The sequence below is a fragment of the Electrophorus electricus genome, chromosome 10 (genome assembly GCF_013358815.1).
Source record: "Electrophorus electricus isolate fEleEle1 chromosome 10, fEleEle1.pri, whole genome shotgun sequence".
NCBI lineage: Eukaryota > Metazoa > Chordata > Actinopteri > Gymnotiformes > Gymnotidae > Electrophorus > Electrophorus electricus.
Genome location: NC_049544.1, coordinates 12,754,342 through 12,780,573, shown reverse-complemented (window position 1 = coordinate 12,780,573; position 26,232 = coordinate 12,754,342). Strand labels below are relative to the sequence as shown.

The 26,232-nt window shown below is 41.4% G+C and overlaps 1 protein-coding gene across 1 annotated transcript in view; it reads right to left on the bottom strand.

The window, feature by feature from the left end:
• Positions 1-681: 681 nt before the first annotated feature.
• The window catches only part of macf1b (microtubule actin crosslinking factor 1b), a 27,496-nt gene continuing 1,945 nt past the window's right edge, over positions 682-26,232 (bottom strand). Inside the window, exons 2-39 of the mRNA XM_027001678.2 lie at positions 17,630-17,686; positions 17,340-17,510; positions 16,499-16,665; positions 16,241-16,400; positions 16,055-16,139; positions 15,730-15,962; positions 15,359-15,478; positions 15,040-15,147; positions 14,734-14,952; positions 14,125-14,328; positions 13,672-13,903; positions 13,201-13,427; positions 12,798-12,920; positions 12,593-12,694; positions 11,759-11,860; positions 11,488-11,652; positions 11,181-11,336; positions 9,499-9,696; positions 9,082-9,210; positions 8,730-8,900; positions 8,318-8,473; positions 7,869-8,075; positions 7,657-7,776; positions 7,352-7,521; positions 7,081-7,240; positions 6,778-6,972; positions 4,997-5,122; positions 4,768-4,911; positions 4,434-4,622; positions 4,226-4,340; positions 3,942-4,108; positions 3,619-3,781; positions 3,368-3,519; positions 3,139-3,213; positions 2,936-3,053; positions 2,687-2,853; positions 2,409-2,526; positions 682-2,272 (exon numbers count right to left, since the gene is read on the bottom strand). Coding sequence (XP_026857479.2) covers positions 2,247-2,272; positions 2,409-2,526; positions 2,687-2,853; positions 2,936-3,053; positions 3,139-3,213; positions 3,368-3,519; positions 3,619-3,781; positions 3,942-4,108; positions 4,226-4,340; positions 4,434-4,622; positions 4,768-4,911; positions 4,997-5,122; positions 6,778-6,972; positions 7,081-7,240; positions 7,352-7,521; positions 7,657-7,776; positions 7,869-8,075; positions 8,318-8,473; positions 8,730-8,900; positions 9,082-9,210; positions 9,499-9,696; positions 11,181-11,336; positions 11,488-11,652; positions 11,759-11,860; positions 12,593-12,694; positions 12,798-12,920; positions 13,201-13,427; positions 13,672-13,903; positions 14,125-14,328; positions 14,734-14,952; positions 15,040-15,147; positions 15,359-15,478; positions 15,730-15,962; positions 16,055-16,139; positions 16,241-16,400; positions 16,499-16,665; positions 17,340-17,510; positions 17,630-17,686 — 5,697 coding nt within the window. The 3' untranslated portion in view covers positions 682-2,246. The remainder of the gene's footprint in view (positions 2,273-2,408; positions 2,527-2,686; positions 2,854-2,935; positions 3,054-3,138; positions 3,214-3,367; positions 3,520-3,618; positions 3,782-3,941; positions 4,109-4,225; positions 4,341-4,433; positions 4,623-4,767; positions 4,912-4,996; positions 5,123-6,777; positions 6,973-7,080; positions 7,241-7,351; positions 7,522-7,656; positions 7,777-7,868; positions 8,076-8,317; positions 8,474-8,729; positions 8,901-9,081; positions 9,211-9,498; positions 9,697-11,180; positions 11,337-11,487; positions 11,653-11,758; positions 11,861-12,592; positions 12,695-12,797; positions 12,921-13,200; positions 13,428-13,671; positions 13,904-14,124; positions 14,329-14,733; positions 14,953-15,039; positions 15,148-15,358; positions 15,479-15,729; positions 15,963-16,054; positions 16,140-16,240; positions 16,401-16,498; positions 16,666-17,339; positions 17,511-17,629; positions 17,687-26,232) is intronic.

The following is a 26,232-nucleotide window of genomic DNA, read 5'->3' as shown; positions in this document are numbered from 1 at the left end:
AGCTTTATAGGTTGTGCTGCTCCATCCACTACAACACTTTGTAGTATAATTACAAAAGTGTTATTAAATACTTTATGTCACGGGACGCGTGAGGCAGGGGACACGTTTACAGCGCCTGCGCTGACTGCAGGCGCTGCAGCACCGCGACTAAAATGTTTGTGTGAAGGTGTTTTTGTTTGTATATGTTTGCGCTTCTTGTTCGTCTATAGGCGCTTCACTGTGCGTCCTGCTCCACGCCCATTGGCACTCAGGCCAGCAACAACGTGACATGTTATCATTACTTTCGTCTGAAGGACCATTACACCAGATAGAATTAGCATGCAAATCCTAATATATATATAATCATTAAAAAAATTATATTGTGAAGTCCTCAAATATGACATCAAAACAATATCATAGACTTCTGTTTCAGCAGCTACTGACATTTTATTTACTTCTATGGAGATGCTATGCTGAAAGTCTATATATTCTAAGTTGTCAGATAAGTTCTATCTTATAATGGTACAACCACAAAATGGTTCAGTACATAATTAAAGGGCAAATTATTACATGGACCTAGCCCAAGATTTGCTATCCTGAAAAAAAGATTATACACTGAAAGACATTTATAAAAGTTCAACACTGTAGACAGCGTTCTATAAAAAGCTTTATTTTACAAGAGACATCATCTTATTAGTGACATTCCTCTACAATGATTTAAAGTAACCTGTGATGAATACATGCAATTCTTTGTTTGACCAGAACGGTGCATAGCCAGGAAAAACTCTTTCCAAAGTTTTACAGAATCCAGCAATCATAACAGACAGCATGGGTGAAGGTACAGCAGTAGAGCAGTAGAAAAATGGTTTTATGTATGCATGAATTTTGCATTATTATTTTACACCCTTCAGTAACTCCATAGTGGACTACAGTCACAAGTGTACCATATATTAAATGTTTTTAATGTCTTGAGCATTCAAAACTCACTCTAACAGCATATGTGACATGTGACATGAACCAAATGCTACAATCAGCACCTTGATTTGGTAGTGCCATATATCGACATCCACACGTGTATTTAAGGCAGAAAACGTATTGATACACAGACTCTGCCCTGAGCAAGACATGCTGCAAAAGCAAATCAAATGCATGTGGTTTCTCTTGGCTCAAAAATGGTATGAGGACTGGCACAGAATATGGGGCAATTCATAACATGCTAATCTCATGGAGACCTACACTTTCATATCCTCTTAGGGGGACACTTACAGATACACTCAACTTGTTTTTTAAACCTATCAGTGAGTACAAGTTGAAAAATAATTACACTAAAAAGACCTTAACATACACTAAACCCATTGCAGCTTTGATGAAGACCATAAGCTAAAACTGTTATACATTTGATTGCAGAAAATATGCTTTTATGTCTACGAGACAAATGCCATAATTGAAATTCAAATATGTATTTGTATCAGTGAACTTTAACCTGTAAATTCTAATTCTGGATAATGTCCTAAATAACTCACCACACCTGAGGAGAGGCTACAACCACAATTACAAAGACCAGTATAAAAGAACCTTATGAGTGATTTACAGGACCATACAAATCATAATACAGAAGACATTAGTCTAAGCCTTAAGGCAGTTAAATGAGGTCTGTTTGTTTTGGTTTGCATCACTGTCTGCATGAATCAGAACACTAGTGTGCATATGCATTTATGTATGTCTGAGTGTAAGAACAGAGTAAGTGATAATACCAAAAGAATGGCATCAGCATCTTGTGTTGTCCATATTTTAAATCTCACACCCAGCTCATGAAGAAAGGTATGACCTCAGTACAGACAGTAAACTAATAGGCTATATAAGCTCATGTATTTGGGAGGCCAGAGGTATCATGCAGTTAATATCCATGCAGAGATTTCCAGCACTTCAAGTCTCTCATAACACACAGCATAGGGAATACTGAGTACAATTTGCCAAAAATATTTTAAAAATAAATACAGCGTTTTTTATGATAGGAACTATTGTTACCTAACTTTGAACTCAAGAGGATAGAATTCTCACTACACCTCTACCTCCACATGAACCACACAGGTGGTGGAATAGCACGATGTGGAGTAGCACGGATGGGTGTGTGAGGAACAGTCTTGTCCGGGGTGTGTGACCGCTGAGGCCAGCTGCCTCAGTATAGCTTGTTCCTCTTTCTTGGTCTCAGTGTAATTGGGAACCCAAGTCCTGTTGCTTTCACACAGTGGGAGCTGAGGGCAGGGTCATGTGGGAGGCCTCTCTGCTATCTCTGAGGTATACGGAGAATGACAAAGAAGACTCTCACTACAAGAATGCGTTACTCACTGTTATCAGAATATATAAATACAAAGATTTATCTCCATGGATTGTGTTTGGTGAGGTCTTGAGTACTCAAGATCACAAACCTGTGGGTGAGGGAGAGTTATCATCCCCATCCAAAGAGAACTGCTCTGTCCCTAATGCAGCTATTGAGCTCCTAGGTCGAATGCACCGCTCCCCAGAGAAACTTCTGCGTAATAGAGCCTGCACCAGTGAAAGCACAGAACACCTAACGGCTAGCACATACATGGTGGGTGGATGCATTTTATTTAGTTGATTCAAAGCTATTACAACTTTAGGCGTTTTCAGTGACATCTGGTTGCATACATGTTTTTACAGTGAAGGTTGCTGTAGCGAGACTGACCTTGCGACTTAAAGGGCTGCTGGGAGCAGAGGCGCTGCTGTATAAGCTCACACTGGAGTTGGACCGGCTCACTGCTAGAGCCCTAGTGCTCCCTCTGCGACCAGATGCTTTGAATGACTCCGGCAACAGATACTTCTCCTTTATCTTTAGGTTTGTTCGACCCTTCACTGTGTGAGAAATAATGCTAGACATTTCTGGACATTTGGATTACATTTCTTTTTGCATATAACAATATATTGTTTATTTTACCTCTGCAAGGGTCATTCTTGACCAGAAATTCATCCAGGGCTGTCCATCCCCCACCAACACGTACCATGAGTGTGCTCCGCAAAATACGCACCATTCGTAACTGCTGAGAGTCTCCAAACTGCAAACAATACAGATATTTAATTTCACATGAGCCCAAGATTCATTATAAATTGTGATTACCCTGATACTTAATTTGCTCTTACCCTGTAACGGTTAGCACTAATCTGCTCCACCTGAAACCTCTTTGGGCAGTTGCATTGGGAAACTTGTCGACTCACCTAAGAAATTAAATTGTAATAATTATATTACAAAATTATTAATACAAGTAATAAATTATATTATATATATATATATATATATATATATATATATATATATATATATATATATATATATATATATATATATGTTTAAATAAATTTTTATATGTACCTCTTCATTGATTTGGTCTATATCTATTGTTCTGTAGGGGTCGCGGCTTGGGTGAAGTGCGCTCACAAACTCATAGTAGTCAATGAACCCATCACCATTTACATCAAAGATGTTTGCAACAGCTGTCATTTCCAGGGAATTAGTTGGGAATTCTGCCAATAAGCAAAGGTAAATATTAACCAGATATAATTACACAGAAAAAAATGGTTTGTCCACTATTATTTTGAGGAACATAGCAGAGTAATGCTTACTGGAAGCCAAAACATTGTCGATGAACTCCTTTTGGGTGATTCGACCATCCTGATCTCGATCAATACTACGAAAAACATCTAAAATCCGAGATTTGAGGTGACTTATCCACTGCATGTACCTCTTGCGCCAGATGTTGAAGTCAAAATTGGCAAACTCCTCCAACTGGGATAAAAAACCCACAATTGGAAAAAAAGAAACAGTCACACAGACATTTGCACCTTAAAATTAAATTAAAATTAAAACATAATGTACCCCCAAAACTGTTAACAGTAAAGAGTGCTCCTATTATTATCATACGGTAGCATAGACACCTAGTACTGACCTCTCTGAGTCGTTGCTGGTGCTCATCCAATCTGTTCTGTCTGCAGTGGGCAAGGAGCCACAGTTTCTGCCACTGGCTGATCAGCTGACTCAGCTGAGGGGTGTGAGGCTCCAGCTTCTCCAGGGGCAGAGGGACTGGGGCTTGAGGCTTCAGCAGGCCTCTCCTTTCTAAACACACACACACACACACACACACACACACACACACACACAGTAAACAAATTTTTATGACTGTCACAACACAATGTATGAATGAGTTGTGCAGATTTGCTTCTCTGTGCATACTAGTTGGGGTCTTGTGGATTGGAGACACTTGTTGCTTAGGAGTCAGCTTGTGTTTGCAGGCTTTTGTGGCACTTTCAATCTCTGGCACTTTTCTCTTCAGCTCATCCATGAAAATCTACAAAAAGGCATCACATATTACATTCTCTAGACTGCAACAGGAACTGCAAGCATGTGTGCGGACAGTTGTTGAATAAATCAGCATTAGTACTGTGTGCTGGGCAATGAGCTCTGCTGTCTGCTCCATGTTATCAGGCAGAGCTTCCTGCTCCCTGAGGTTCAGAGATTCCTCAGCAGAGGAGATCCAGTCCAGGAGGCACTGCTGCTCCTTCCTCTCAGCCTCCAGAGCAGAGAGGGAGGCCTGGATGCGTTCGGCTTGCTGATGCACCCATGTCTGCACCTGAGATACACGCGCACACGCACACATACACTCACACACACACACACACACACACACACACACACACACACACACACACACACACACACATTTAAACATAGGCAGAAAGTGGATGATTATATTAAAAAAGGTTTTATGTACTCACCTCCTCATAGCGAGTCTTTGTGACACTGATCCAAGACTTTACGGTGATAACAGAATCGGGATGGCAAGAGGAGAGAATCTCTTCCCCCAATGACTGTATGCACACAAGCACCTCCTGCTGACTGCTCAAAGTCTTCATCAACGCCTGTTTAAAATTCAAGATTGCTTGTTCTTTTAACAGTGTTGTGAGTCCTCTACCCTTTAAATATTTGCTCGAAGCACCCCAATACCTGGTGCTGTGTGTGGAATTCCAGAAGGGGCTCCTCTTCCTCCAGCAGAGTTCCATATTTCAAAGTCCTCTCAACATCCACAAGATGATCAAGGAATGAGTGAACCATTCCATCAAACTCCTCTGCCTGAGGAAAACTCAGGTAGGTCATTAAATAACACTTAATATATTTTACAGTTCAGTCATAAGATATGATCTACAGTACTGTGCAAAAATTTTAGGCAGGTGTGAAAAATGCTGTAAACTAAGAATCCTTTCAAACATAGAAATAATAATTGATTCTTTTTTTTATCAATTTACAAAATGCAAAGTGAGCGAACAAAAGAAAAATCTAAATCAAATCAATATTTGGTGTTACTACCCTTTGCCTTCAAACCAGCATCAATTCTTAAAGGTACACTTATACAAACTCAGGGATTTTGTAGGATTATAGTCAGGTGTATGATCAACCAATTATACCAAACAGGTGCTAAAGATCATCAATTTTATATGTAGGTTGAAATACAGTGATTAAATGAAACAAACAGCTGTGTAGGAGGCTTAAAACTGGGTGAGGAACAGTCAAACTCTTCTATCAAGGTGAAGTTGTGGAAGACAGTTTCATGTCACAGGTCACCATGGCAAGACTGAGTACAGCAACAAGACACAAGGTAGTTATACTGCATCAGCAAGGGCTCTCCCAGACAGAGACTTAAAAGCAAACTGGGGTTTCAAGATGTGCTATTCAAGCTCTTTTGAAGAAGCACAAAGAAACGGGCAACGTTGAGGATGGTAGATGCAGTGGTTTTCGAAATTGGAAGATGTCAAGCAGTGCCATCAGCTCAGAACTGGCAGAAACCAGTGGGACCCAGGTACACCCATCTACTGTCTGGAGACATCTGGCCAGAATTGGTCTTCATGGAAGAGTTACAGCCAAAAGCCATATCTCCGACATGGAAACGAGGTCAAGCGATTCAGCTATGCATGAAAACATAGGATCTGGGGTGCAGAAAAATGGCAGCAGGTGCTCTGGATTGATGAGTCAAAATTTGAAATATTTGGCTGTAGCAAAAGGCAGTTTGTTTGCTGAAGGGCTGGAGAGCGTTACAATAATGAGTGTCTGCAGGCAACAGAGAACAATGGTGGAGATTCCTTGCAAGTTTGGAGCTGCATTTCTGCAAATGGAGTTGGACAAGTATCTGCCTGTATTTCTCAGCAATGAGGACACCATTAATCCTAACCAAATCTCCATCATGCAATATCATCAGGGAGGCGTGTCATTGGCCCCAAATTTATTTGGCAGCAGGACAATGACCCCAAACATACAGCCAATGTCAGTAAGAACTATCTTCAGCATAAAGAAGAACAAGAAGTCCTTGAAGTGATGGTATGGCCCCTACAGAGCCCTGATCTCAACATCAAGTCTATCTGGGCTTACAAGAAGAGACAGATGGATTTAAGGAAACCTACATCCACAGAAGATCTGTGATTAGTTCTCCAAGATGTTTGGAACAAGCTACCAGCCGAGCTCCTTCAGAAACTGTATGGAAGTGTACCTAGAAGAATTGATGCTGTTTTGAAGGCAAGGGGTGGTCACACCAAATATTGATTTGATTTAGATTTCTCTTCTGGTTGTTCACTGCATTTTGTTAACTGAGGAAAATAAACTAACACTTCCATTTTTAAAAGGATTCTTAGTTTACAGCATTTTTCTCACACCTGCCTAAAACCTTTGCACAGTACTGTATGTTACAATGATTTCACTCACATCATTTTCCTAGTAAGAGATGTGATGGGTGGTACCTGCTGTAGTGCTGCTTCCAGTCTGGCCTGTTTGGACACGGAGAGTTTGCACACATTCTCCCAGCGCCCCTCCAGCTCCTCCATCTGCTCCTGCAGCCAGTGGGCATCAGCGGTGCTGCCACGGGTTAGATCCCTGACAGAGCGCTTCAGCGTGCGGATGCAGCCGGCTCGTTTCCCCAGCTCCTTCTGGAACACCTAGGAAAACACAGCCAACCACAATGGAAAAAAGAGAAAACCCAACAACTCAGTTCAGCGCAACAAAGTGATAAAAGCTTCCAAGAAATGGAAGAAAAAAATTCAGACCTTGTGTTTGTCAATCAAATTGTTGACCAGGTCCTTTTCTCCACCAACAGGCACATCTTCAGCAAGCTGTGGCTCTGCCCTGTACAGCCAGTCATTTAGTGCTTGGAGTGCATCAGTGAACCTGCCTGAAAACAGCAGGGCCTCCTCCAGTTTATGTTGCCTAAGGAAATGAAGACATCAGTTACAGCAAGATAATAAACCCTACTTCAAATTATAAGGAGAGGTAGAACTGACAACCCCTTATGGAGCTATTCAGTGAGTGAAGACTTACCGCTCCATAGACTTCCCACTGATGGTATCCCATGAGTCTCTAAGCTCAGAAACCATGTTCTCAAGATGCTGAGTGTCCATAGAATTCTGAGCTTTTTCTAAGAGGGCGCGACCACTTTTCAAACAGGCCTCATACATAGGCCTCTTTGAACGGAAGAGTTTGTGGAATTCCTGTGAGGACAATATATTAAGTTACTTTTTCTAAACATTGATCAGCTCTTTGTCAGTGATTCAAAAACAACTCTTGGATAAGCACTGGTGTTATATCTTTAATCCATTTAAATGCTGCTTCTGTGTGCAGGCTACCTTCTGCTCACTGAGCTGCTGTTTGATCTCTTCATGTGACACAGTGATCTCTTTATGCATGTCCAGTGTCTGCTCCACCTCAGACATCCAGTCCATTAAGAGATGCCATGATTCACTGAACTGCATGCAGGGATAAATCGTTCAAAACCTCCTGCAGGCCTTTTTCACTGTATGACTTCATTATGTTTAAGCCATTTGAGGAGTTAGCCCACCTGTTTAACTTGTTTCTTTACATCTTCCAGGGTTTTGCCCCTCTCAGTGGTGTGCTGGTAGAGTTTCCTGTAGCGGTCTTGCACAGTTATGACTAGGTTCTGCACCACGTCACAGTCCTCCTTCCTACTGAGTTCAGAGAGCTGGGAGGCAGCATTCTCCACAAATGATTTCTTCTCCCCATATGACTGGACCTCACTCACCAACATCTATCAAAATGACATAGAGAATACAATGGAAATGCTCAAAATAAATCAAAGTATACATAAATAGATAAAATATTCCTATATATGCTCACATGCACATAAACAAAACTCTCCCACTCTCTCGCTCTCTTATATGTATACAATCTCTCTCTCTCACTCGCACACACACACACACACACACACACACACACACACACACACACACACACACACACACACACACACACACACACACACACACACACCCTGTGTTCCTGAAGCTGGGTGCTGATGGTGTCAAGGATGAAGCTGGGAGCATCCAGGGAATTTATGGCCTCTTCACATTTTGCCATTTTGGTCAGCAGATCTTGGATGTTACTGTTAAACTCCTTAGCCAGACCAAGTCCTTCTGTTAACTTAACCTAGTGAATAGGGCCAGAGAATAAGGACAAGCTAATTCAAATCTGTACGGTGGATAATAAAGTTAATTTAATCTAGAACAGCTTTCAAGTGTTTCTACTACATTATAAGTATTTTTTCAAGAGTTTTTTTCTTTTATTGCTTTCAAAAATTGCTTCTTCTGCAAATCATACTCCTTGTAGCTCTGGAAAGTAATTGCAATGCAAAGGCAAGCTGTTTCAGTGAAGGCTGAGAGGTAGGCCAGTCTTGTGTGATCACCTTGCGATCTTGCATTTTTGTGTAGACAGCGCCCCACTTCTGTTCCAGAATGCATAAGCTGTGCTCGGTGCTGGAGCCCTGGGCTACATTGCTCCGTTCCAGCATCCTGTGAACAGCACTACGCACATCGGTGTAGGCGTGCAGCTTAGAGTCCATCTCATTACACAATTCCTACAACATTCAAACACAGGCAAGCACAACATAGCAGCGAAGCCTCTATTTTATGAACATTTCTGAATATGAATGATTCATGATTATGAGTGCAATGTTTTGTTTTTTTCTGTTTCATAACATGCGCAGTGAACTGATCTGAATAGAGTCTGTGGACAATTGTCATGGGCTGCAGCATTACCAGATGAGCATTGAGCCTCTCGCTGGTGGAGTCAGGCATGCCCCACATGGTCTTACTGGAAGAAAGTCTCAGGTCTGTGTGCTCCAGCCACTGGAGAAGGTCCTGGATCTCCATGGTTACATCCTGAACCTAGGTGTAAAAAAATTAAAATTGGATTTAAAACATCATCATTAGAAGAGTTCATTATTAAAGATGCTCTTTTGAGATCTATGTCTTATGAGATCAGAGTTGACACCACTGAAATTCAGTCTGCTCAGAAAATAATAAAAATTCCATAATTAAATTCTTCTGTAGTATTAGATAATTTTTAGTTAGCAATTTTGTTAAGGTTATTACCTAAAGGGGCAAAACTGAAATAAAATTATCCCATGCTGAGAGTATGCACTGTAGGAGAGGTGTTCTGGGGCTTCTGTTCACCTGACTCAGGTTATTCTCCAGCTCAAGCTGCCTGCGCTCCGTCTCGCAGCGCACAAACTCCCAGTGCTCGTTCAGGTGCTCAAGACGCAGCTGCAGCCCATGTGGGCTGTCTCCTCCCCCAGCCTCCAGCAACATCCTACCAGCCTGGTTTAGCGACTCCACTGTGTGCACGTGGGACATGACATCATTACGCAGCACCTGTACACATAAAAAAAACCCAGTCAGCATACAGAAACCAATCAGGGAACAATCTTGGTCTTCTCTCCAGTGTGAATTTCAAAGAGAGGTCTTCACACTGAAAGCTATAATAAAACTTAAACACTTTTGTACTGTCTTCACTACTTTGATATAGACTACATGACTTTCTATATTGTAACATACTTGGTGTAAATATAGATTTTGCCCACTAGAGGCAGACATGAGTTTGATAACTTTTAATACAGCATAGAAGAAGAGTTCGCAGCGTTTGTAAGGAAGACACTCAATAGTGGTATAGATGCTTTCCATGTTCTTCTAAACTACTCTTGTTGAGAAACCTGTGGGTTTTTTAATCAAAGCTTGGATCTGACCACCCCTATTGGCATATAACTACTCCAGGCTCGATTTATGAAATTGTCTCATGATTTGGAAATGACTGGTCATTTGAGCTCAACTGATGAATCAACATTAGCAGTGGTACCTTATTTGTGTATTAATTGTAAAGAGCATGCCCTGAATTGCCCGTCTAGACATAATATCTGCATTAAACAAACCCTGCTTCATTCAGGTGTTTTAGTAATAAGCCAAAAAAGACAAGCAGTAAGCAAATTATGCTTAATTAGAATGAAATACAAATGGGAGGAAGTGCATACAGAGGAAAAGGAGAGGTGTCAGTAGAGCAGTTGTGCTCAGTCGAATGACTGATCAATTAAGATCAAGGTTGGCAAAGTCCAGCTGACATTTATCATCTACACTTGTTGATAGTAATCAAACTGAATTGTCTATTGTTTATTTTTTCAGGAAAGAGTATCTAACCACAAGCCAAGCAGTTCTCAGGCTGTCAAAATATTGCGCTCAAATTTACTCACATTCTGACCAGATGTGAGTGTGATTATATAAATGCAAAGATCTGACTATGTGTCTTTTCTCAGTAACTGATTTAAACTGTATAGTTATGTTCTGTTTTTGCTTTGGTGCTTTGTTTGATCTCTAATGTTTGATCTCTGATGTTTGCTTTACTTTGTTAAACAGAAGGGTTTTTGTTTTCCATATTCACTTTTATGCTCATTTCTACTTGGATTTATTTTGGGAAACAGACAAATAACCAAAACAAGAGCTTTGACCGGGAAGGAAATTCGCTTCCTCTTTCATATACTCAGAAGATTAAGAACCAAAGAACATGGTGAGATCTTTAGACTACATTATCTTTAGAGTCTTTCATGAACTCTTATAATCTGAAGAGGACTACAAGTGTTTCATGTTGATTTGCATATTAACGGTAAGGACACTGGGTTAAATACACACAACTCTGTCATTGGTGTTTTGGCATATTCATACTCAATGGCATGCAATAGTGTTTCCCAGTATTTAAATTCTAAAACAATTATCAGAAGTGTAATGACCATTACAACATAATGTAGAAGACCATGTGTAAAGCATTCACACATAGTAACTAGTAACCTTTCATTAGGCTGTTAGTGTACCTTGTGCTTGGCCAACTCTATCTCACAAGTCTGAAGGTCAATGCTGATTGGCCGAGACACCTGTAGAAGGTCAGCTGTGTGGGAGAGCCAGGCTTGCAGTTCATCGAGATTGTTCTGGAACTGGCCCAGACCCAGCAATGCACACTCCAACTGGTGCTGCTCAAACACATCAGTGCCACTATAAAGGAAAGCTCCAACACAAAGTGTTTCCTCTATTTTACATTTTAGTCTTTAGTCTCAAAGTTAGTTTATTTATGTGCTAATGCAAGGAAGACAGTCCATCAAGTGTATGTATATTGGCTCCTACCTGTCTGCTGACTGTCTCGGACTCCAGGCTGTCCCAGCGCTGACGGAAATCACACAGTGGTGAGACGGATCCGGGCCGCTCCGAGCCTGGAGAGAGACGACACACGAAGCGATGGTTCAGACTCTCAATCTCAATCTTTTTCTGGTACAGCTCCCGCTTGAACTCCTGAGGAGAGACGGAAAGTAATCAGTGTCATGTTAAAAAAAAGCATAACTCCTCATTAATTTTTAAAGATGTTGTTTTCACATGCTATCTCCAGGCCGGTAAATACCTTCAAGTCACACAACTGCTCTTTGACAGATCCCAGGTCAGATCCTACTAAGAATTCTTCTGTGGATTTCAGCTCTGCAGACTTGAGCCACTCAAACAGTCCCTACAAAAACAACATAAAAGGTATAAACATTCTACAGAGGTTTTCAGTAGTGTATAAATAATGAAGAAACTCCACTGATAAATGCCCCAGGTCTGTCATTTCCTAAAAAAACTACTTCAGTGACTATACCTTTGTTTCCCAATAATCATTTAGCCTGCACACACTTATTAAGCTGATGTGGATTCCTCCTGATTAAAACATTCCACTCCTGAATGTTTATAAATGTCCATTTATACATTTATGAATGTATAAATTCATGAAACAGAAAATATGCGTGTTTGTCACTATGCTTTGCACTACACGTCATTTTACCATGCATTTGCTGTGTAAATATATATTTTTGATGAATATTGAAGTAAGCTTTCAGATGTTTTTTTTTTCTCACATAAAACGTAACCCTAGTTATTGTTCTCGTTTGGCAGAACACAGCTTATTAAATCAGAAACCTTAATTCCCAATTTAACCAAAAGGAAGCAAGAATGTTTACATGCACGTTTTAAACCCCCACTGGAGTATTACAAATATGAATCAGTAGTTTAACTGGATCCACAGGAATTTTATTGAATTTTTTTCAGAAAGAAAGAATCTAGCCTGCCTAAGCACAATGTACAGTACATTCGACTAAGTATATGCTTGTATTAAAATGTAACCAGGTACTTATTATAAAGTAAGGACTTTATTATCGCAAACAGGTTGATAGCATGTATTTTGTATTCCTCATTAAGCGCTTACCTGCATGGTGTCCTGATAGTGCAGGGCCAACCGTAGAGATTCTTCCAGCTTATTGTGGCACTCAGTCCATATTTTACTTAGATTGTTCCATGTGCAGTAGAGCTGAGAAAAAAACAACAATGATGTTTGATCATCTAAAAACTGCTCTGTTGTGAACAATAAGTATTTATTAGGGTTTTGTGTTATTCTAGTCTAAAACACTGACCTCATCCAAGCTTTTTGTGACCTCTGGCTTGTCTGTGTCTCCACAAGCTGACATCAGTTCCATTCCCAGAACTCCAAGTGTGTCCAGTTCGCCCTGTAGTCCATCTATATCCGCTCTCAGAGTCTGAAGAGGCATAGCAGTAGAGTGTGAGAGGAGCAAACTATGCAAAGTAGAAGCCTGTATGGACTCAAGGCAACTTTTTAACTAATGTAACTTACTTTATTTTGCAATAATAAGCTCACTCATATGGTTTTTCAATATATACATAACCTGCAGTAATCAAGGACCACTTTTAACTCCATAACTCATTAATGCAGCCTGCCAAGATAATTGGAGAAAGGATCTTGCATTCAGATGGATAAAATTCTTTGCTGACACCTTCCACTGCCATGTGACGCATTACCTGCATGGTGTCCAGGCTCTGACGGATGGTTTCTGAGTCTGATCTGCTTGAGTTGAGGTCCAGCACAGCCTGCTGGGCGTCGTTCAGCCCAGCTGTCATGTCACTTATATCACTCCAGAACCTCCTGGCTAGATCCAGCAGGTGGAGCAGCCACTTCTCCCTCTCCCGAGCCTGCCTTTGGGCCTCATCCCACTGGCCTGTCAGGCTTCCTACCCGGGCCTGGATGGCTGCAGGGCGAGTAGGGATTAAGTCCAAGATAGCACGAACTCAGAGAATAAATACAAGGTTATTTTTGTTTTTCTTTTAGTTATATCACATATTTAGGGAAATTCAACAATCTAAATGCTATTACAAATAGATTAATACAAATAAACATTAAATAATGTGGTGCAATATGACAACAAAATAGATTTTTACCTTCTAATAAATAGCTAGATGCATTATTTATTATTCTCTCAGAAAGATGCCTACCTGTGCCAATAAAGCTGCGTCCAGCTGCTTGAGTGCTGGAAAGGAGCTCCTCAGCCTGGTAGCGGACACTGCTCAGGCTTACTCCCAGCTTGGAGAGCTCAGCCAGACTGTGCTTGTTGTCATGCAGCTGTTCCTGGATGCGTGGAGTCAGACCTTGCAGGATAATTGCTGTCTGCATGTGGCTGTGCAGACGTGCCAGGCTTTCCTCTATCAGTGTCATCCTCTCATTCAGCTGCAGGGGGACAGTTTGAATGGCAAAGCTGAGTACAGACACCAAGGCCACTGTGCTCAGATGTACCTACTGGCAATTAAAAAAATATGATTCACTTTGAGGTCTCCTCACTTCTTAGACATTAACAAGATAATAATGTCCACCAAATATCCCTACATACAGAAGCATCTAGGGCTTTAAATGTCCATGTGCATGTATGTCTGTATGGATGTGTAAATGACCTGGGTGTACCGGGGCAGAGACTCCTCCAGGACTCCTGCAGCCTCTCGTACTCTGTCTCGCACGGCCTGGTGCTGCTCCTCTGCCTCAGCAGCTCTCTGGCAGTACTGCTGCGCCTGCTCTGGGTTCAGGTCTGATAGACGCTTGGCTAATGTCCCTAGTCGGGCTATCAGGGGCTTATGCTCGGCTATAGACTCCCTTAGATCCTTGGGGGTGTGGAGAGAGAGCCAGATACAGACAGATAATGAGAAAGAGAGAGAGAGAGAGAGAGAGAGAGAGAGAGAGAGAGAGAGAGAGGAACAGCCTGATCACAAATTGTTTCTTTAAATGACACAAACTGAAGACAGTGAATACCATTGTGTTTAGATCATGATAATTTATAGGCCATGCTTTTTGAAATGATACATTTTGCTAAAGACAACTGCCATGATAGTAAAATTCTCGAAAGAGCAAATGTGCTCAAATATTATTTCAGAGAATTACCTACTCCTAAACTGAAAGAGATTTTGAACAAAGGCATGACCAACCCATAAACTGAAAAGAGAGCACTACTAAACAAAGGCATGACTGTTAGAAAAGGAAGGGGAACGTAGATGCAGGACTCTCAGCACCTGTAAGAGCTCCTGTTGTTCTCTAAAAGCCTCATAACTGATGGTGCTCAAGGCGAGCTGGGCAGTAAAGGCTTTGGTTTCCTGTAACCATGGTAACACCTCAGAATATCCCTCTGAGAACTGAGACAGGAGTGACTGAGCGTGTTCCAGCTGCAGCACCACATGGGAGTTTGTGCCAGTGGTTATCTGACACTGCTCCTGCAGAACATCTAGGCTTGTCTGCAAAAAAGAAGTATTATAAACATTTGAATTTTTGTAGTTTCCAACCCTTGTACCTTGTTATAAACTAAATCGTGCAAATTGTACCTGGAGACCTCCTATGTCCCCAGCCTCACTGTACGTCTGTAAGAGCTCAGAAATCTTTACCATCTTCTCTATGTTAAACCTGTGCTGTAGAATTTCAACTGCAAGTATCTGTTGAAAAAAAAACAACAACAAAAGTATTTACATTAACACAACATTGCATTGAATCATATTCCTTTCAGTGACAGAGTGATACAGAACATACAGAGATGAAGGTCCTCTTGTCCGATAAAAATGCCTTCATGATACAACATATATAACAACAAAGAGGCTTCATTTTCTTAGCAAAATAAAATTTTAAGGGAAAACACAAGAAACTCACTTTCTGTTCATACAACTGGCTGGCGATGACCTCGGGGTCCAGTTGAATTGCTTTGATATTTTCCAGTTCCAGAGATGTAGCTCTAAACCAGGCTAGCTCCTTCTCAACTGCCTGTTCCAACTGAAATGATTAAAACATACAATGGAGGTGACTTTACAATACAATCCCAAACATATCCATAACAACATTTACATTAATCTGTGCTCAGCTGTTTCTGTTATAGGAAGCCTTGGTAGACACAGCATAAAAGTGTCTGCCCAGAACTTGTTTTCCACCACTAGACCTACCAAAGCAGACTCATTATCAACCCACTATGTTGCAGCACCTAACAAATACTGAGTGCTATCAAAAGACTGCCTTTGTTCTCCTACTCTCTGTCTCTCAGAGGTACAAAGCACTGCATCTCCACACTGAGCTGGTCCCAGCAGTTCCCTCTCTATGCGACCCAGCCACAGGTGCAGGTCCTCCTGGCTCGAGGTGCATCGGCTGGAGGCCTCCAGGGCCTGCTCCAGCCTCTGTATTGCATCAGCACTGCCTAAACTCAGCACTGAGTAGCGAATCCGCAGACTGTCTGATCTCTCCTGTACCAGCTGGGCCTCCTCCTCTGTGGAAGAGCAAGCAGAAGAGTTAAGCCTGTACAGTTTTTCTCACCTTAAATAAATTGCAGTCATTTATGGACACTAAGAGCAATGATACCTGCGACTTTCTCCATAAGGTTATGGCTGTACTGTTGAAGTTTTCCTAAGTCAGCATTTTTTGCTTTTATTTCTTCCATGATTGCCTAGAAATCAACAGGAAAAACTGAACTACTGACAAGGAGATAATATAGTATATGCAAATAATATAACAGATATAAAGCCTGTCAGGGACTGTTCAAGTCACCTTGGCCTGATCTGTGGCTTCCTGTAGATGGAGCATTGCTCTCTCTGCAGAGCGCAGCTCAGCTAGATCCTGCTCCACAGATATGAGCCACTGCTGGAGACTGTCCATACTCTCCTGGAAGAGCTGAGCCCTGGGCAAAACCAGCTCCAAATTCTCTCTCCTGTTAAAATAATCCATGCTCAATCATGTATACTTTCAGGGGCTCACCACCTCACCTTATTCAAAAGAACTCAGGAGCGCTGAGGACATCATGCTGACCTCCTATCAGCTCCCAGGAGTAGAGCCTCCCACTTGTTTCTGAGATGGGGGAGCTGGAGTTTGGCACTTTCCCTGTCTTCTCCTTGAAGTTGCTCTAACAAATGTGGGCCCTCCTGCATCATGGTCTCCATGCTAGACCTCCTGTCCTCTAGAAGGCGCTGCAGAAGCTGTTGGATGAGATTAGACCATGATGCATACAGCATAGTACTGCCACTCTCTGTTTTAATAAGGGGCCTAAAATGTAAAATAATCTGAGAAGAGATTGTGTGTTGTTTCTACTGCATGCAGTGCCTATAACATCAATAATAAAATAAATACATTTATTTTCTATTTCACTATAATAAAATGCATTTCACAAGTTAATAGTGTTCAGCTGCGAATAGTTTAGTAAGGAGGATGATTCGAAATGCTTGTGGCACATGTCTTGGAGGTTCTGCATGCTCCAAATTATGCCTTGGTCTTTCTTTGCGCTAAAGTCAAAGATTTGTCTCATGTGTCAAGGCTTGAATTGTGGTTATCCAGGCAAGTTTCACCTCACTCACTAGGCTAACAATGGCACCTAGTTCAGACTGAAAAGTGAATAACTTCCCTTCAGGAATTGTATACAAAAGCATTCAGAAGGGCATTGTGAGCATGAACTTTTGTAATTTGCTTCTCAATACATATGCAGTTTTGGAATGAAGGGTGCCCTAAGACTTTCATGGTTCAATTCACATATATCTACAAGTTTCTACAATTAGAAAGGTTCATAAAAATAAATCTGTCCTTTTCTTTTGTGTGTGTGTGTGTGTGTGTGTGTGTGGGGGGGGGGGTCATAATTAAACAAGCCTTTCACACATACCTTCTGTTCTTGAAGCTGAGCTTTCACCACTTTAAATTCAGAAGAAGGGGGCCTTTGATTTGCTGTGAGCTCTTCAATCTCACAAACCCATGTCATTAATTTTTGCAAGTTTTTCTGGAATGTCTCAGGATCTCCAAACCCATCTTTCAAAGCTAAGGCACTCCTAAAACCCTTGAATAAAGAAAATATTTTTATAGAGGATAGTATTAGATATCACATAGTAGTGAAGGTATCAAAAAAGTTTGTTTTTTTTAGTCCAGTGCACAGACAAATTTAAAACCAATCAACACCTTCCATCTGTCCAGACTCGAATCATGATCCGAACTGGACTGGCCATCACTTTGCAGCTGTGAATAAAAAATAAATAATAATTAAAAAAAAAATTTCATTCTTCAGCCTCATGAGCTAGATCTTCCAGTTGTTTTGTACTAATATAATTTATCCACTCCTGAAATAATAGTAACCAACCCACAAATATTGACATATCTGACATTTTCCCAACTGAAGACAGAGTTCATGAATTTTTGAACTGGAGGGCTTAGTTACACCTAAGTGAATACTGCTAGCAGGAGCACAATATTATTTTGATTTGATATTACAAATGCTTTATTAATACCTAGAAACCTAGATCCTTGATTCAATTAAAAATGTTTGCTGCTTAGAAAGATAACAACCTCTGCTAATTCTTCTGCCGCTCCAGTGAGGACCCTAACAGTCCTGGTAATAATGGGATCACCGCCCTTCTGCCCTGCTGGATACTCTGTCACCTCCACAATCTCTGTCACAACAGTCTCTGTCACTTCAGTGACCTCTGTGACTTCTCGAGAACTCAGAGTTTTCCACGGCCACTGGCTTCCAGAGTCTCGCCTCTGCAAGGTGCCTCTTCTCTCTGCTGTTCCACACTGGCCCAAGGGAGATTGCCTGTACTCTGGAATATTAGTCCTCCTGGGCAAAGAACCATTGTATGGGGTTTTGGCTGGGGAAGGTGTGCTTCGCCAGGCATTATCCAAGGTGCTGGTGCTTGTGACAGTAGGAGCAGGGGAGCTCCTGTTATTGTCTGGTGTAGAAACTTGTGGAGGAACCTGGTCTACATCTTCTTTCTTCCTGTCTTCCTTAAGAAGCTCTGGAACAGGCCATTCTTTCTGATGCTGGTAGCACTCTTTGAGAAAGTCCTCATTTGATCTCACATGCTTGGACTTCTGACCAAAACAGCTAGGTCTGCTTATGAGGTTACCCATGATACTTCAGCCTGTGGGCCAGCAAGGTGTGAGGTAAGAGAAGGCCCCTGGGCCATGCATGCAGGAGTCGTCTCAGCTTCCTAAAACACAAGGGGGCTGAATGTGAGTGCACTTGCAACTTTTATCCTTATTTACAGTCCCTTCTGTTTCTTTGCCAGTGTGCTGTAATCTCTAGGACCAAACAGCAGATTCAGCCAGCTCTAATACAGACTGCACATTACAGATCTCAATTAACCATCACTCTTTCCCAAAACATGGTGCCTTTTTTCTACACGCCCACAAATAAAGAGCAGAATCATTATTTGCCTGGTACCATGCAGCCAGCACAAACCAAGCCTCTCGTTGGCCCACACCATCTCCAAAACAAAGAGGCGGTTGATTCTGATTGTTTGTGCCCCAAGACAAGAACACTGTATTGCAATTTTGTGGCATAGAAATGCAAGTGACAGGCCTCTATATGAGGGCAATCCCCTCCAGGATACCCACTGTTCACACTGGCAGCCAGGGCTAGTGTTTCCTGCCAGGGCTGGCTCCAGGATGGCCCTGGGAAACCATTTAACTCCTGATCAAATATGACAGGCATAAAAATGCCATTTCATTTCCTTGTCACAAAAGGCAGGGGTCCTGTTTCCATTCTCCTCTTAAAGGAGGGGAGTGGGACACTCGGAGGTGGGCCAATAATGAAATGCCAGAAGAGCAGCACACACTGTAAAAACACAGTGATGACCTTAAAGCCTAATACAAACTGATCTGAAAAGAATTTTTTGCAGTGATTAACCCACAATGGCTAGTTAAACTGAGACAATGTATATAAAACTAATATTTTTTTCTGCAACAGAAAACATTTTTGGCAGTGTCTTGTTACTTAAAAATACAGTTCAAATTCAACTTTCTGATATTGTTACATTGTACAAAATTCTTAGCATAAACAATGCCATACGGAGACAACACAGCCTTTGTTACTGCTCAAAAATGTGTCTGCCTATAACTGCTGACCAAAGTAAGCCTGTGAATAGATAAATAGAACTTTGGTGTTAATTAAGATGAGTTGAGTAAGTGCTAATTGCTGCTGGTAACCTAGGTCAGATCAGGGCATTCTGGATTCAATGCTGAACAGCATGAGACACACTGAGGATGCTGGACCCATTCCTGAAATTAGCATTTCTGGATCACTGGAGCAGAAGGCCTAATGCCAGCTGATGAGATAAGGCACCACTGTAGCTAAAAAAGCATCTGTGGCAGCTGACCTAGACCAGCTCAAGCCCTACAATGCATAAAACTCCAGTCTTTAACTTACACTTTCCTGGTGCAAATTGTTTTGATTGGCTTGCTGATTGTGTCAGCTTTTCTTTGAAGATACATTTTAAAAATTGCAGATATCTTGGCATGTTAAACACAGTAGTTATTCCTGTAAATTAGGGTTTAAACAATCACTCAGTATGTAAACTCAAGAATGTATTTAACTTATTTGTGTAATACCACAACCAACAAAAAACAACCAAAACAAATAATACAAACAAAATCAAAAAAATATCTTCAAGGATCACACTACAGACTTTATTTGGAATGGCCCAAACCATTCTTCCATTTAATTTGAAATGGTCTCCTGTTTGAGACCTCCTCTCTGAGTATTGATTTATGTAACATGTCAAACAGAATCCCAATGAATCAAATTACCCTAATGATAGAGAGCTACTCTCATTGAAAATCTATAGCATTTAGCAGTAAGGTCTCAAGAGGCTTGAGAACATAGTATTATATTTTGTGATTGAATAAGTTAAAAGTTAATCATGCATTTTACTAACCCAGACCAACATCCACTGAACCAAATTGAAACAGATAAACCTGACCTTGTACTTTAGGTTTTACTGAGCACCAAAGTAACACTTTGTTTAAGAAATTAATCATCTGAGGTATTATCAAGTGTCACCATAACAATACCAACGCCTAATCTGACCTCAGCATGGTAAACAGAAGGCAGTAGATGCTGGTATTGTAGATTACATGCCAGTAAGAATGACTGCACTTGTGGGACATCTTTTTATGGATGTGATAATAGTCGTATATCAAATATTATGCCTCCTTCTGGGTAACTTGATGTAATCAAGATAGTGGTTTCTCAAATTAAAAAGAAAAGCTAAGATCACCCAGGAGGCACATTAAAGCTCATGGCAGAAGTAACAGCTCTTACTAAGCCTGACATTCAACATATAAATATAATGAAACAACATAATTTCCTGTTCCTTTTCCAACTCTTATCTGGCTTCATATGTGTTCTGTGTGCATGATATAAGTATTTCTACTGACCATAATTTTGTCATTCATTTCTATCATTGCTTTGGTATCGGTTAGTAAACTGAATGAAGATACTTGAAAAAATGTAAAGCTGAAAGTTTACACATTTTTTTTTAGGTGAAAAGTGTTTGCGTTGAAAAAATATATAACTGAGCTGACAAATTTTCTGAATTACATTTTGTCAAAAGTATTGCTAATTCATAATAATGGCATCGAGGGAAGCACAAAGACATGCACTTCAGAAAGAAAACTAGTCAGAATCAAATTCATTCAAGCTGTTCCTTCTCATAACAAATTCATGCCAAAATCCCCTTCAGTCAAATGAAAGCAGTCCACATAGCATCACATCCACTATCACAGCTACACTGCACCTCTCTGTACTGAGGCAGGCAATTGGTAAAGTTTGAAAGAGGCCACCCCAGATTGAAAGATCTGGCAGTTTTAGACCGTTGAGGACACAGTGACGCATACTTACCCCTGAGCACAAAGGCCGACAAACACTTAACGGTAATATTCCAATGGCTTCTCTGACATCATTCAAACTGGAGAACAATAATCTTGCTGCCCTTCAGCATCCTTTGCAAGGTGTCCCTTTTCTCTGGTTAAATTCATACATATAGGCATATACACAGTGTGCACTTGCATACACTCCCTTGCTTGCAAATACAGTCTTAAACACACACACACACACACAAATGCACAAACTAGGCAAGATAACCCATGCTTTTTTGTTGCCCACAGCCACAGACAAACAATGTCCCGCTCCGGTTCCAGCCGCCCCCTCCCACTGGCAGCTCTCTCTCTTTCTCTCTCTCTCCCTTTCTCTCTCTCTCTCTCTTTCTCTCTCTCTCCTCTTTGTTGCACTCTGTCCGATGGAGGAATTCCTTCCTTTTGAGGCGACTAATGGGATGTGCAGCCAGTGGAGTCCAATAGTTCTGCTGTGTTCCACGGTTCCAGGTCAGGGGTATCTCATGAGTCCTGTGTTTATATCCTTGTAGAGTTCAGATTGGTTCGCATGCTGGTGGTGAGTTCTCTGGCTTTTGGTGTTCCACTTGTGCCAGACAGTTGGGCAGCGCAGCAATCCCTCGCCTCCCGCTCTTCTTCTTTCCCTCCCTCCATTAGCCCCTCCCCCAGATCCTCTTTTGGTTCACAAACTCCATGCCGTTTGTGGGGAGAAAGAGGTGGGGAGTAGGTGGAGGGGGTGGTGGGGGGGGGTTTCTAAAGAGACCCCAGGCTGCCCCAAACATTCACATGTTAAGTGACAGCTGCCTACAGCCTCTCTCCTGCCCATTCCAATTCTCTCTCTCTCCCTCATGCAGCAAGTGGCGGGCTGAGCAGGGCAGGCTACAATGGGAGGGACCCCAACCCATCCAGCCCTACACACAACCCCCACCTCTATTCAAAGCCTGTGTCCCAGTGCTCACCACAGCTTCCGAAAAGGCCTAATTACTGTAAAACATCTATGATTACTTTTCAACTCACTTCCAGTCTGCAAATAGCCAAAAACAAACAAAAAGCCGAAAAGAAGACCTTTCTAAGACTTATAAAGGCCTGCATCCGTACTATTCAGTGAAGAAGTTCCACTCAAATTCACACAGGATCTTTCATTAAAAAAAACAAACAAACATTGAAACAGGAAGGTAATAACTTCCTTGAGCATAGTCCTTTATTGCGAAATATCATGTGACCTTCAGTGAGTTCTTCGTGCTCTCCTTTGATCCTTGGGGAGCAGGGACTATTATCAGTAGTCTAACAAGGTGTCAGATCTCAAATAAGCTTTTACCCTGTGGGTAAATGGAGAGAGAGGGAATGGGAGGGAGAGAGGGAAAGAGAGAAAAAAAGAGTGAGATAGAGTGAGAAATGGACTTGGGAATGAACAGGTGTACAAGCAGGTGCACTGTAACCCTCGAGGGCAAGAGCACAGGTGTGGCACACACACACACACATCTTCTCCTTCTCATGAGCCCTCTCATCCACATAGCACCTGCACCACATCAATTATCTACAGCCTCTCTCTCACACACAGGCAGATGGGGCTAATAGTTAATTGCCCTTGTAATGGTAAATAAAAAACCAGTGAATACTTCTTGACAATATTCTTTCCTATAAACTTGTGAAATCACAGCTATTTGAAGCTGTCGACACCTTGTTTTATAACACAGAGGGGTTTCTTCAATAGGTGTGAACTCAATGTTCCCTATTGCATTTCCTGCCTTTATCCTTACAGTGCAAAGAAACAGGTGTGACCCTGTAAGAGAGAGACCCAACACACCTGAAGGGGATAACCTTTATCACAGAACAGTGAGAGTATGGGAACGAGAGAGTTGAGAGCTTTTGAAGACATTTGAAGACATTTTTGATTCTTTAAAGACCTGTTGTAACCTTTAGCACTGCAGTACGGCACCCACTTCATCTAAATGGAGCACTTCTGAAAGGAAAGCTCTGTCACAGAGGAGAAAAACACTGGGAGATGAGGCAGGCAGAGATGAAAGCTAGTAGGACAGAAACAAAGTACACACGCCCACTTCACAACAGTCTGTCATTCTAATTCCAAAGACAGCTGTGCATGAGGGGACTCTACACTAAGCACTTAAATTATTAACCTCAGCCTTCCTTTCCTTCCCAAACCCCGACCACACCGCCTAGGACATAAAACAGACAAAAGCAAGCAGTGAGGAAAAAGGAAGAGTAACAATGCCTATTTGTCAGGACTGTCCTGGGAAAGTGAATTCAGTGGTGAGAGCCTATGAAGTTATCTAACCTTACTATGTTTGGATTCAGCAATGAGTTGTATTAGGCTGTGTTATCTTCTTGTAAGATTTCTTCCCTCCAGAAGTATTTGGACATTTTTTCTTTTGCTTTTTTTGCAGAATGTATTTAGGCTCTGACAGTAAGAAAGGTGGACATGCAACAATAGTACAGATTTTATTTATTTATTTTACCTTTTTATTTTACACATTTTAGTTGCGTGTTTTCTGGACATGTTTTGACAATACTACCTGAATCACAGTGTTACTTGGATAGATGCTTTCTTCACCATACCCTTTGCTATAATTCCAAAATGAAATATAAAAATGAAAACACATATTACAAAAAATTTGCCTGAGATGATTCTATACCTTTAACACATCCTTTTTGTTGTCTAAAGCTCTTTTTAAGAAGAGCTTAAGTATATGCAACATGATATTGACTTCACTGAGCAGAGGCCTACAGAGGGCATCATATTGCCATAAAGACATGAAGCTAGTATTTGAGCTCACAGTTTGGGGTCTGTGAGTGTCCACTGTATCAGTGGTCTAGGCTCTGGCCCTGAGGAAGGCTGCAGTCTGGGAGACACATGATCCCTGCTCCCCCACCGGCCTTCTCCTCATGGAGCTAATTGAATTGTTCCCCCTTACAATGTCTCTCTCCACCGTGTCAGACCAAGTCTTTTACCACTCATCAATACTTCCAGCCAGCTCCCCAAACCATGCTTGCTTTTATTATACATGCCCCAGTTAGGTTTAGATTGTTCCTTACAGAACAAAGGACAAAGAACATGAGTGTCATGATGATAATAAGTAGTTTGCCTGATCATAGTAACCCTATATGCATTCCACCCAGCAGATGCTGGGCTGTGGTGTTCCTTGTTTACTTGTGAAAAGAATGGGCTTTGTACTTTTACAAGACAGAAATAAGGGGGTGAATCCATGAAATGCCAAATAGGTTGCAGATGAGGCCAGATTTGATCAGAGTCCCCATGTGTCTAAAGACCTGAAAGCACCAAAGTGGATTAATCCCACTGCCCTGTTTCCCTCCCCCACTATTTCACTGTCTTCCCCTGACTTTAAATTCAATAAGATCTCAATGGGTCCTCCAATACACCATAATTAGCACTTGAGCAGACATGCTCTTTCTGTGACTCTCACATGAGGCTTTTGCTAAGTGATAAATGAATATGTAAAAAAAAGATCTCTACTGAGGGGGTCAAAACCAAAGCACCATTCGCAAACACAGCAATTTATCACCCCAGACTTCACCTCCCACTAGACAGAGAAAGAGAGAGAGAAAGAGAAAGAGAGAGAGAGAGAGAGAGAGAGAGAGAGAGAGAGTGTGTGTGTGCGTATGTGAGAGAGAGAGAGAGAGAGAGAGTGTGTGTGTGTGTGTGTGTATGTGTACGTGTGTGCATGCATGTTTGTGTGCGCCTGTATGTGAATGGAAGTGATGTGATTGCCTGCTGGGGGGTCTCACATACTGGAAGCTGACTCACTGAATGGGAAATAAAGAGTGAGCAACTTCAAATACCTTCTGATTCATCTATTCACCAGCTTTAGAGGTTTGGTGCAAAGTTTATTCTCAAGGAGAACAATTCTGTCTTATTAAATCTGATCTGTCTGTGCAGGGAAGGCTGCAAGTGTTCAGAAATAAGTGATTGAATTTTTTTTTTTTCATGATGGTCATGACTGAAATATGCAACATTTAATATAATGTAAAAACACATGGATCTGATATATTAAATATTGTTTCAGCATCTGCTGTGATAAAGATGCTGTTTGCCCTTTGACATCTCATAGCGCATGAGAGCAGACTTAGATCAGAACTCCCCATTGAGGGCCTGGTGGTCATACACTTATTATGTCTGTAGGTTGTATTAGAACAAGGTCTGGACATTAGAACAAGGTCTGGACATACAGTGTCTTTATGTGCTGAGCACTGATTAACCTTAATCAGAGCATATGGTAAATTATGCTGTCCCAGCCTATACTCATAACAAAGCAAATGGCCCTGGGACGTTGATGTTTGCTGTGCCACAAAGGCTGTCGGGAGCATAGAGGAGCAGCCTCTTTCCTTAACTGTGTTGAGCCTGCCTGCAGCAAGTGTGTGCAGTGCTAATTTGAGATTCAGACTTAGCTTTGCAGAGCCCAAAGAAAAGAGGGAGCTTTAAGACACACAGCCTTTAACTATTCAAAATCATCAGGAAGTCAAAAGGGAAGAGGCCCTTGCACTGGGAATCAGACTGAAGCCTTCTTGCAGCAAAAACAGTGGCATTATGGAACATACAAGCAACCCTATGAAACATTAAAAATAGTCCATGCGATATAAACTATAGAAATTCTGAGGAATGAAGTAAAGTTTGATTTAATAAAATATGTGTAAAATTGAGAGATACTGACAAATGACAACATTCAAAATGAACATTATAACATTTCCCCTCAGAGGCAGATCTTTTGCACTCAGTGAGGTGTGTGGTATTGTATTAGGGAGTGTATATGTGTATATAGTGGAGGAGTCTCTAACTGACTAAGTCCCATCTAACTGTTAATGTAGGGACAAATTTGAGGCATTATCATGACAAACACAGAAGTAATAGCACATTAGGA